Below are 12,868 nucleotides of genomic sequence, written 5' to 3'. Positions count from 1 at the left end.
CTGAACACACAAGGAAGAGATGCACTAACTCATAGATTCATCCCTTTCAGTCACTTATGTAGCAGCAAGAACTTGTAAAAAGACTTCTTCTGCCTATTTCAAACAGCTATGTGCAGTTGAATAAACAGACCTTCTTTTCCCTGCAGGGCATAACATTTTTGCCAACCGTTTAAGTATTGCTTGTTCTATTTCATCAAGGTAATGGAGAAAGAGTTTGTTCATTTGTCATTCCTTCGTCAAAAGTATATTGAATGCTTCTCTCCATTGGGTTTTACTTTATTCTACGTTTTATTCAGAAAGTGCAAAAGGACTGAGTTCAACCAAAAGTATATTCTACTTGTATTATTTGGTTTTTGTATTCCCTAATGCAGAATACAATATCTCTACATGATTGGGATTTGATATTGAGTTACTGAACCAATGATAATGTATAAGTATGAATATTCAATGTATTTTCATATAATTAACATTATTTTTGCAGGTTTCAGTGTCTTTGTTGTTGGTGTAGCTGATGTGGATTACCATGAGCTGGCAAAGATTGCCAGCAAACCCAGTGAACGTCATGTATTTATTGTTGATGACTTTGATGCCTTTGAAAAGATTGAGGAGAACCTCCTCACTTTCATTTGTGAGACAGCTACCTCAAGTAAGTAAGAGACAGTGGTTTTCCCACAAGTTCATACATTTGACTACAGACTGCTACAACTCTCATGTTAAAGCTTTCCCATTTACACCTTTTTAAAGAATTGTTAATATATTATTTCTACTGAGCAAGTTCATGTTTCTTACTGAAGTGGCTATTATATTTTTTTATCTTACTTCCCACCCCATTCCCACTCTATTAAAAAGTGAATAAACGATAAGTGACAATTATTTTTCTTTGAAGAACAAGTAGACCAGTGGCTAAAGTGGATTTCCTCTTTACCACTAGTTTTTGGCCGCATGTTTTTTGTGGGATGTAGCTAAACAGTGTCTAATATTACTTCTATAAAGATCTAAAATAAAACCCAGCTGTTTACATATGTGGAGTCTTTCTATGGTAAAAAAAGAGATTTGCATGCTCATATCATCTGGCAACTATGCGTTCCCATACTGCCTCCTCCACGTACTACTAAGGAGCCATATAAATATGCAGTTTTTCCTTGTGAATCTGATGAATAATATGCAGTCTGACTCATGCACAAAAGATCCATGGAAAGATTGTGTCATTGTGCCCATTTCGTTTTATGAATTGGGCTCTTAAAATAAAATATGTTTGAAGTTCATCTGTTTGCTATTCCATATATTCCAGCATGGTAGAAATAGTACATGAATAAGGATTTGAACATTTCACCAACATAATCAGTAATCTAATGCTTGACTTTGAGCAGAATAAAGCAGGATCACAAACAGCTGATAATTATTGTAGTGGCAGTTGTTGGCTGATAATTAAAATACAGTAGTTCAAACTTATGGAATAAAACCTTTTGAAAATATCTGTATGTTCATGATTCCATTTGAATTTTTCAAAATAACACACTGTTTTCATCTATTTCAGCTTGCCCTCTCATTTACCTGGAGGGATACACGTCACCTGGTAAGAATTATATACAAACATTTTAGCATAGGATAATTCTGAAGCTTTTTATCGTTTATCACAATTTCTCCAAATTGTGTTTTTCCTCCCCAAATATAAAGGTTTCAAGATGTTGGAATCCTATAACCTAACAGAGAAGCATTTCGCTTCTGTACAAGGAGTATCAATGGAGTCAGGATCTTTCCCTAGCCACGTGGCGTATAGGCTCCATAGAAATGCCTTTATCAATCAGCCTGCATCGTAAGTTGTCCGTGTAACCTGTTTTCCTGGAAGACTTTGTATAGAAGGGCAAGTAGTGAAGGATTAATAGAATTTATAGCTAATAGTATTACCTCCCGGAGCGTGCATTTTTTGTTTTGTTTTTGTTTTTATTCAAGTCCAAGAAATATACTCCAAAGAATGTGAAACGGTTGCTCTGATTAAATGTTGTTCGGTTCCTTCATTAATGGTCCTTATATTATTAATTCAGGCTTCATTATTATTATTATTATTTGCATTATTGTAGCACCTAGGAACCCCAGTCATGGACCAGGACGCCATTCTGCTAGGCACTGTACGTACAGAGAATAAAAAGACAGTCCCTATTCTTTTCTCAAGAGTTTACCTCATATAACCAGGCCTAATTCAGTTAATTAATTTAATTCGCATTGTAGGCCCTATGCAATCAAAAAATGATCTTTGTGGCAACTTGTACAAAGGAACCATTTAGCCATGGAGACTGTTTTTGATTCCAAGGGATAATTAACGCTTTTTTAGCAGTTGTATAATGCTGCAATCGGCAACACATTTCTGCCTACGGTCACAATGTCCCAGGTCTGTGACACCACCCAGCATAGCCACCACATTAGGCAAATGGAGAAGAATTTTTCAAGGAGCTATGGCCTGAAGCAAGTCTCCCCTAGCTGACCACTCTGTTCTAGAGCTCATCTAGGGAAATAATGAGAGGGGTCATGTGTGACCTTCACAAAAACACAGAGTAAGAGGAGTCCAGACATGAAGGATAAACCCCCTTCCCCTCCCGACCACTGAAGGGAAGATCCAGAAGTTTCTTCTCTCCCCACTCAGGTAAAATTTAGAATTCTGCCAGAGGGCAGGTCTAGAGCCAATCCACCCTTCTTCCCCCCACATTTTTTTGGATCATGTAACTCTAGTTGTCCAATGATAGGAACTTATGACCGCTGTGCTACCCCACCAGAATGGATAGAAGAGGCAGACCAACATAGGAGAATTGCTGAATATGAGGAATACATTTAAACAGGCTCATTCCCTTTCCCTGTGCCAACTTCCTCAACTCTCTGTGTGCCAGGAGGGAGTATGTGGAGACTTTTTTTCAGTCTTCTTCAGTTGGCCAGTCTTTCTCTTCGCTAGCTTGGCCTGGGAAAGAGCAAAGATCTATAGTTTCTTTGGATATTGTGTTACTGGTGCAGATAGTTTCCATTCAGTAGAACCTTATAGCTTGCTTTATCATTTTATTAAATCAACGCCTGCACCTAAGTGGGACCTGAGTAAGATGTTTTCTGTGTATTCAAATTAGGAAAAATATTGAAGTGCTATTGGCTGGCTGTATGTAAAGAAGAAAAAAAAAGAGACAGAGAGACAAAGAGAGCAAAAATAGCCTTTGTAGGATCTTCTTGATATATATATAATATAAAGCCAGAAAATTAAATTCATTTTAAAATGTAGCGTTCAGGAAATCAATGCTCCCCTAGCAATCCTAATGGCACAGTTGCATTATCTGAGGTAACTTTTGATACTGAATTATAAATAGGTTTGTTATATTCACTCGATTATCTTCTCCCTTATGACAAGCCACCTTTGGTTGAATGAGTGATATGGTTACTGTAGTAGAGTGGTACTAAGTGTAAGGGGTTGTCAGTTTTGTCCAAAATACGCAGATGCTTCACTACCTTTATGAGGTTTCTCTGTTTGAGGGCCCATATGGCCCTCTCAGGCACTAGCAGAGGTTCAGCAGGACGAGAGTCAGCCATGCTGTCACATCCACCCTGCTGCTTCCTTTTCAGTTCAGACATTGCTCAGCCAGGCCTCCTGGTGCCCTTTAACATAATTTCATTTACTATTGACTTTCTGTCATTTGGGGTCCAACAGTGTCAATGACATAAGCCTAAAAGTCTGCTGATGACTACTGAGGAAGTGTGCACCAAATGCTGCACTATGTGTGTGGCATACATGTAATATATCCCTCTCCCACTGCACCCTGTGCATGTGAGCCAGCTACAGTTGAGTGCCTTGTGCTCCCAGTGCCTGACTATTCAAGATGGGATGGGCAGGTCAAGAACAAGGCTATGGCCCATCTTCCTTCTGTACAGGTCACCAGCTGAGTCTATATAGGGGCAACCCACCCCATATTCTGTAATAGGCTGAGCTTTGCTGAACAATGTAATTTTCCCATTTTGATTACATCTTATCTTTTAAAGAATGTGAAAATGACGATGCTCTTTCTTTTTTCTGATGTGTGTTTAATGAGAAATATCCTCATGTTTTCTTAACAGGGAGCTTCATCCAGAGGGATTGCCACAGGCTTACACTATCATACTGCTGTTCCGCCTTCTTTCAGACACCCCAAATGAGCCATTTGCCATTTGGCAGATTACAGACAGGGATTTCAAACCACAAGTTGGAGTAGTTCTCGATCGTAAGGATGATTTTGCTTATTGCATAGAGAGTTGATAGATGGAAATTTACAGTTGTTTTGCCTTCTTTCCAAAATTGTTTCAAAACCAGAATTTTCCTTCATGGTAAAAAGATGTATGGTTTTGTGTTCTAAAATATTTTTTTAATGTTCTGTTTCAATTAATTCTTGAAAAATCTGTATAAGCACTAATTTTCTTTCTTATGATTAAATCTAAAACCAGTGGAATGTACACTTTCACAAATCTTGGTCTGTAAAGCTGTCCCAGTAATCCCTGTTTATACAATTAAAGATGTACTCAGTAGAACTGTGACGTGTATATGTACGTATTGCTAATGTGGTGGTGTTCTTTTCTTTGAATAACATCAGCACTATGCCCCAAATAACATTTATTTATTGTATTTTCTTGTTGCAGCTTCCACCAAAGTATTGTCATTCTTTAACAAGGATACAAGAGGAGAAGTTCAGACAGTAACTTTTGATGATAATGAAGTAAAGAAAATCTTTTATGGAAGCTTCCACAAGGTAAAGGGTTAAAATTATGTGCATATTATCTTGCAAAGTGCTTCTCTGTTAAACAAACAAGCAAACAAAAACTGGGGTCATATCTACACTTTGTATAGAAACATAAATTTACATAGTGGTATACAAATCACAAGATCACCAAAGAAGTACACTCTTCAAGCTTCCATAGACATCAGTGGAAATGACATTGGGTCCAGCGTTAGAAAGGGTTGTCAAAGATGTGGAGGGAGGGTGGACAAGAGGCAGGAGACTATTCCGAGCGTATGAGACAGCAAGAAAAATATGAAGCAGAAAATAGGGAAAGGAACCCATAAAGAGAAAAGATTGGGAGGAGCTTAGGGAATGACAAAGAAAAGAGGAAGAAATGGGAGCAGAGATATGTGTGGGTGTGAGAATATGCAGGTAATTGTGAGGAATCAGTGGTTTAAAAGATAAATAGCAATTTGAATTGGAGTCATGTGCTTAACAGGCATAATATATGTACTGCTCAGTAATTATACTAAGTGAAATGGCTTCTGAAATATTGAATCTAAAATATTTAATATGAATTTTAGCAAAGGTGTACAGTACTTAACTAATAGAGTAGATGACTGTATTTGGAGAAAGCATATTTGGGTGATAAACTCTGTTTGTAAGTATGTTGTCTTGAGCTGGAACTCTTACTCACTACTTGGAAAGCTAACCTCAGAATGTCTCCTGTCTGTATCATCACCTTCAGTTTCCAGCAAGTGCATAGCATTTTTTCTAAAATGTTTGCCAGCTGCAACTGTGCCTTGAGCTAAGGGAGGGATCAAAACTTATTTGCTTTCTCAAGCCTAATAACTGTTTGGAGAATGTCAGCTCTCAGTCAGCCATAGGCTCATATAGATGAACAAGATAAGCGTATCTGTTGGTTGAGCAAAGCACCGAGAGTCAGGAAATCTGGATTCTATTCTGATGTATGCAGCTGGCTTAGGCTGGGACCTTGGTCAATTCTTTTAACTTCTCACTGTTTCAGAATATCCATCTATAAATCAGGGACAACACCAACTTCTGTAAGGCTCTCTGAAATCATAAATAAAATTACTGTGTAGATGCTAAGGTGTTTTTTTTTTTTTTTTAATTTAGTGTCTGTGCAGGATGCATACACAGCAAATGCCTCTGCTGCATGCTTGCTAGGAATGGAGTTGGCACCTGAATCAGCAGTGGCTGAATAGAAAATATATATAAGGGAACATTAGGTTAAAAGAGATAATTAATGTAAATGCAATTTTTAGATTGAAACCCAGTTTTCAGAATTATTTAAAGCATGAGCAACTAGTGAGATGTTTAACTATTACCTCAGCGTCACACAGTTCTAGTAATTTTATGCACAGATTATGCACATCGATTTTGGCCACTTCATTCTGAAAATTTGATCCTAACAGGCTTGTCTGCCTCTAATGAAAGAGCAGATGAAGGGGTTTGGCCCAGACCATATAAACATATAGGCCTATAAATCTCTCTCTGCTTTTTTAAGCAGTTAAATGTAGGCTATGAAAGTGAGATAGAATTTCAACATTTTCAGTCAGCTCAAATATATGTCCTCTTTGCTTTTCTTTATCTCCCTTTTGCTTAGCTTTCTTCTGGCCATTGCATGTGGTTGCAACAGATCGCTTTGTTGATATTAAAATCAGATTGCTTCTATTACCTCCTGATCCAGAATGTATTGTGGGCCCTGTCCTACTCCCAGGAACCTCAGTGAAAGCAGGATAGGGTCTTTTAAATTCTCTGTAATAACTGTTTTTGTGTGTGCCAGCATTCTAGTATGCTGAACCATGATCTTCACACCTAATTAAAATACAACTGAATAAAAGTCATTCACTAGTAGCTTTTTAATAATTTAACAAGGACAAAATACTGCCAAAAACATCATCTTGGGTACATTTCTTTTCAGTTGTAATGAACTTTTCTTTCTCCACTTTAAGAAATGTTTATCCCAGGGACTTTGGGAAAGCTGTCCGTAAGTGGGTTGGATCACAGCTGCACAGGACCTAAATCTAGGGTGGTCTCTGTTTTATGCTTGCCCTTTGGCCCTTTGTCTTTCTTTCTGTGACAGTTCAGTAAGATAGTTGAACTGTAAGTAGTTTTGTCCATATACAGAAATGGAGTAATACTGTCAATACAATGTAGAATAAATATTTTTGTTGGCATGAAAGTTATATTCATATTATAACAAAAAAGCAATTGTAAAATGCAGAATAGCATTTAACATGTCTTATTCTAGATGTCAGTCTCAGGGTTCCAACTTTTCACAGAGGACTATAAAATACCTGAATCATTTGTCTAAAGCTCTGAGTGCTATGCTGCCAACTTTCTTTTGAGGTGTCCATCACTACATACATTGGCAGGTGGTGTCATGTTGTTCTTAGCATCCTACTATGAGTACAGTAGAGGTGAGCAAAGTTCTCTGATACTGCTTGTAATAAAGATCAGTTTATAAATCAGAGCTAATGGGAACAAAAAATTAGCGAGTTAGTTGTGTGCATTTACTACACTCAGTAAGGAAAAATAGCAATGTAGCACTGGATGTTATTTCTATCGTTAAATAAATGCAGATACCTTCTTGACCACCATTAATCCAGGAGCAGCAGCCATTTGCAAAATGTGTAAGAAGATCCAGATCCATAAACTGACTAGTAGAGTATTTCTTATTTTTTAGGGGCAATTGAAATACGTATCTGTTGTTTGCTGCAGTGAAATGATTCCTTGTACCCTATTCTCAGAACTGAATCAGTAAACCAGATTCTGAGTTTATTTACATCAGTGTAGATCTGCAGTAATTTTGACTTCATTATAGATATTCGTAATTTCACACCAGTATAATTGAGATCAGAATCTGGCCATTGGACTCTCCAGCCTGACTGCTATCTGTGAGTCATATTCTTGATGATGGCATGATGGGACTCCCCTGGTCACGCACCGGGAATCCCTTAAAGACCAATGGGCATAGTCAGGGATGAATTTTATGTCGGACAGGTTGATTATCAGTCCAGTATAATTCCAACTATCCGAATTCCCTCTATCAGAAAATCCTAGTTATCCAAATCCACAGTCTGTCCACCATGTAACCTTACACTACTTGAAATAACATATGGTTATTTGAACACCCAGTTATCTGAAAGTTTTGGATGTCCCCCAGGCCATTAGGATAAACAGGAGTGTACTGTAATAAAGAATATCTGTGGTTTCAGCTAGTTGAAAGTCCTGTTTTTTTCCCCTAACACATTTTAAAATGTACTTTAGAATTTTTTTTGTCATCCAGAATGAAAAAGATGACAAATCTTAAAAATATGACCAAATGTATTCCAAAATATCAAACATTTTTGTGGTTTTCAATTGATGACTTACAGACTCATTCAGTGAAAAGCAGTTAACCTACACCTAGCTGTGTAGGGGAAATTAACTTTGGCATATTGTAGGCTTTGTGTCGCATAGTTATGGTGAAAGCTGTTGTATCTGGCAAGTCCCTTAGGAAAAACATTGGCTCCTTGATACAACCATTAAAATTACATCTAAACCTCTTGGAGAGGCAGATTTCTTTTATTTTCTTTTTACTATGTTAGATTGTCTTTTAGATTACAATCTTCCAAAAGTTGACCACAAAAAAGCTTTACAATACACTTATGCCTTTATTTCTTATTATGTTGGTTTTTAATAGACAACAATTTACATAGTCTGTTGACATGGCTCAGTTAGTTGTAACTAACAAAGATAGTCAATTGTCTTTTAGTAAGGTCCACATGGATACACACTAGTGCAAAGTATATTTTTGTTGTTGTAATTCTTCAGTGCCAGAAATGGCAACTGAACTTGTCAGAAATGATGTTTTACATTAGTTGGTTAGAAATTGGAAGGAGTGCTTCTGTTAAATTAGGGGATGTTAAAAATAATTAAAACTGATGAATTCACGTTATATTTATGATTAACTTTAGGTAAATGGTCACACATTTTAATTACAGATGTGGCTGATCTGTGAAATTCAAACTTGGATTCAGATTAAAATCTAAACTAGTGATGACATGGACAGGGTTCTCAAGTGTCTGTGGGAGCCCTTATTACATTTTCACTACAAAACTGAAGGGAAGATTGGCGCGTTTTCCCTACTTTTGATGGCGTTTAAGTAGCACAGCACTGATACAGACATTTCCAAAGTTCACTGGCATTCATATCCATTATTCTTGTTTACACCCCTCTCTCATAATTCATGTTTGTAAATAGGTGGTAAATAGGTGTATCCCTTAACTGCTATGCAGATAGACTTTGGGTGCAGGTGAAAAATATGCACACACTTTAAATATATTTTAGTTCAAGTAAAACATATCTATAGTATGGTTAAATTTACTATAAAATTATTTGGTAAAAGCTACTATCACAATTTAATCATGTGTCAAATACTAAATGAGAATGAATTTAGGGTCTTTCATAATGCCTGTAGTTTTTTGTTATGGGAGGTTTCATTACCATCCAGGTTTTTATGCCCAGTTAACTGTAAACCCAAAACATATTTTAGACATGCTTGATTACACTCTTATTCTTGTTTTGCAAAAGTTCTTCATTTGATTAACACACAAAATTGGGAAATTAATAAAAAGCTCATAGTACATATAGTATTAAACCATGAAGCTAACTGAATATAAAATGACAAAAAAATTAGGGCAGTTTGTAAACTCTTAATTCTAATGACATAAAGTAATATGTAATGTTTGTCAGTTTTTAGATAAGCTAAGCTAATGTCTTGGCAACAACTTCACATGGAAAATATTTAGCATGAAAAAAATCAAATTCTCTGGTGGTTGGTCAGTCACTAGTTGACTCAGGACATTTAAGGGTGTTTCTGTTTCTTTCAACTTTATGCCAAACTTTTTAAAGTAGTCACCAAATACTGATACGTTATTTGTAGAGTATGTGCTGTGATAAGAGGAAAATTTGAGCATAAATGTATATCTCAAGAATAGTCTGCTCCTGTTCTTAGCACTTCTAAACTGTAAACATTTAACAGTCAGAGATATGTAGGACCTGTGAAACCTCTCTGTTGCCCTGGGTCATGACTGAAATTATTGGCCTCTGGCCAGAATTGGCCGAATTCTGTAAGTAGACAAAACTTCAGATATAAGTAAGAAGGCAGTATACATATTATCCTTGTGATCAGAGAGCCTTCCAGTAGTCTAGAGAAAAAAAGAGCAAGTCAAATTGAAACAAAAAAGGAAGATATTTCTGACAGCTCATCTGTGTGTCTCTTTTCTTTCTATCACTTGTTTCCTGGATGTTGTGTCCCTTTTACTGTTGTCCGAGGGCTTGACCCAACTGGTCCATAGGTAAATATAGTCACTGAGCTGAGCCAAGCTAGTAGCGCACTGAATATTTTGGAGGCTGGACATTCAAAATAAAAAGAAAGAAAAACTGGCTGCTTTTCTTTTAAGGGGAACTGAAAAGCATTTTACTTGCCAATAACTGAGTTCAGACTTCTGTGTTTATCCTACCACAGTTTAATTTATCATAAACACCTAAAATAGAGCAGGGTGCTGTTTCCTAACCTGCTGTGGGTGTTAGTGATGCCATCCATTTTCATAGGGGATACAAAACCCAAAACCCTGATCATGGCAGTAAGTAAAAGTGTAAAGGTGTTCAACTAATTTATTTTAAAATGAGTTTATTTGTAATTTTTATGTCCCTATATATCTATATATATATATCTAGTTTGGAAAGTGGAAGAAACAAAGGTGGCAATGGCATTTTCCTATAAGCATTTCCAATGTGGTTTGTGAGAGCCTGATGTTCATGGATATCTAGTGTTAAACTGGATGTGTATTAGTGTCAATACAACTGTCGGCTTCTTCTTTCATGTAGACTTGCAATGGTCTCATTGTTTTCATAAAAAAGTAGGAAAATGTACTTTACTGAACAGTAGATTCTCCTTTTGTTTTACCCACACACAATCTGGTATTTAACCCTGTGCAGTCACAGAAGGACAGATCAGCATGTTTACAGTTTTATATATCTTTCTTCCTCCCCTTTTAACTACCCCTGATATCCCTAACTGACTTCATTCTCCTTTCTCAATAGTATTGTTTCCTTTTCTTCTGTCTTTCCTTTTTTTGGGGCCATTCTTCTCTCCCCTACTTTTATCCTTTTCTCTTCTTTCAGGTTTTCTGTTCTCTAGTGGATTTGGTATGTTTGTTTTGTTTTTTGTCCCCCACTCTTCCAGTCCTTTCTTCTCCCTTCTGGTTCCTCATTTAACAACACTTCTGGCAGAATCATTGGTGGGACTTGAACCTGGAACCTCTGTATCTAAAACAATCTACTGTCTGAATTATAGAATGGGGTCTATTAGTTAAAAGTTAGTAGCAACTCATAAACCTCTTGTGTGGTCCCAGCCATTCCAGCAAGAGAAGTTACATTCACTTCTTTTTTCAATTCTGTTCTTCTGTATTTTCTTTCCTTCTATCTTAGATCAGTTTTTCATTCAAGCTTTTAAAACTTATGTAATAGCTCATGGTAGTTCTGTGGTTTAAATTATACTATTTTTTTTTTTACTTCTTGATTGTATCTGTGTATTCAGTTTACCAAATTTTCAACTTGTTTTAAAGCAGTCATTAGGTACCATACTTTCAAGAAATTAACACTTTTCCCCTCTAGAATGTATGTTCCTGGAAAGGGAACAAAAGTAATATAAAAATGCATAAAAAGGTAAACACTATTAAAGGTCAACTACACTCACATGTTCTTAATTACATAGCTAAATTTTAAACCTTTTTTTGCTAGGTTCATATTGTTGTAACCTCAACAAGTGTTAAGATTTACATTGATTGCAGTGAAATAATGGAGAAACCAATTAAGGAGTCTGGAAACATCACAACTGATGGCTATGAAATACTTGGAAAACTATTGAAAGGTGATCGGAAATCAGCAACAGTAAGCAATAAACTTGTATTATTTCTTAATTCAAAGCATCTTCACAATTTCTGGATAAACTTTGATTTTCTGAATAAAAAGACTTGAGTGGACCAGTAAAAGACCAGTCGTAGCACTTAGTCTGTAAAATCTTGTAAAATTTTTGTACTGAAAGAACTATGCTACTTGATTCAGAAATTTGATAATTGAGAACTTTATTGTAGCAGACAAAAGTATAACAAGATCCAGTTGATGGAAGTGAAGCTAGACAAATTCAGCCTGGAAATATAGTCAACATTTTAACAATGAGGGTGATTAACTGTTGGAACAATTTATTAAGGGTTGCAGTGAATTCTCCATCACTGGCACTTTTAAAATCAAGTTTGGTTGTGTTTTCCTAAAATATATGCTCTAGTTCAAAGAGGAATTAATTCAGGGAAGTCCTACGGCTCCTGTAATACAGGAGGTCAGGCTAGATAATTACAGTAGTCCCTTCTGGCCTTATAATCTATGGTGAACAACTGCTGCTGCTACGAAAGCCATGTCAATTGTCCTAGTACGAAGGGTTCGTTATATATTTAGGCGGATAATCAATACTACTATTTGGGCTTCATAAAGGCCCCAGTTCATTAATCTGATATTCATATGCAGAACCTAATGAATTTCCGGTGAGCACGGTCTGCTTGCGGGGATTAGATTGTAGATCAGGGTCCCCTGGGTGAAAGAGAGAGGAAACTGCTTTCATCCTGCAGTCCCATCTAATGGCCATCCTTTAGCCTTCCTTCCGAACTATTCCCTACTGATTCAATTACACACATGGATCTAGGTTAATGTATAACCCAGTGATTGCAGTCCTTAAAGCTAGTCCATATGTTCTCACGCCAGATTCCATGTTGAAGTGTACAGGCATTCAGCAGATGTAGAAACTGCGTTCTTCATTAAGTGGTGTGCAATATTTGTGTATCCAGTTATCTTTTGCGCCAGAACAGGAGCAGGAGCTCAACAGGAGCATCAGTTCTTGCAGTAGCTCCTGCTCTTAAAGAAATGTTTATTTTTTTCAGCATTTTTTCTTTTACTCTTACCAAAAATAGCAGTGTAAAGTATATTAACTACGTATGAAATGAAGCATCCTGTAAATGCTTCATATTTAAATGTTTTAATATTAGGCTCTCCTTTTCTTTTGAAACTTTGATAATTAATGCATC

General features: G+C 36.5%; 1 protein-coding gene across 2 annotated transcripts in view; it reads left to right on the top strand.

Moving 5' to 3' along the window:
• Positions 1–12,868, top strand: part of COL12A1 (collagen type XII alpha 1 chain) — a 128,984-nt gene that overhangs the window by 90,318 nt on the left and 25,798 nt on the right. For both annotated transcript variants that reach the window (XM_067532701.1, XM_067532702.1), the window contains 6 exons: positions 482–646; positions 1,538–1,576; positions 1,678–1,816; positions 4,087–4,229; positions 4,642–4,751; positions 11,535–11,684. In XM_067532701.1, coding sequence (XP_067388802.1) covers positions 482–646; positions 1,538–1,576; positions 1,678–1,816; positions 4,087–4,229; positions 4,642–4,751; positions 11,535–11,684 — 746 coding nt within the window. The remainder of the gene's footprint in view (positions 1–481; positions 647–1,537; positions 1,577–1,677; positions 1,817–4,086; positions 4,230–4,641; positions 4,752–11,534; positions 11,685–12,868) is intronic.

Source organism: Emydura macquarii, unplaced genomic scaffold, assembly GCF_026122565.2.
Source record: "Emydura macquarii macquarii isolate MOO-44397 ecotype Brisbane River unplaced genomic scaffold, CSIRO-AGI_Emac_v2 contig_3295, whole genome shotgun sequence".
In the NCBI taxonomy this organism is placed as follows: domain Eukaryota; kingdom Metazoa; phylum Chordata; order Testudines; family Chelidae; genus Emydura; species Emydura macquarii.
This window is presented reverse-complemented; position numbering and strand designations above follow the sequence as displayed.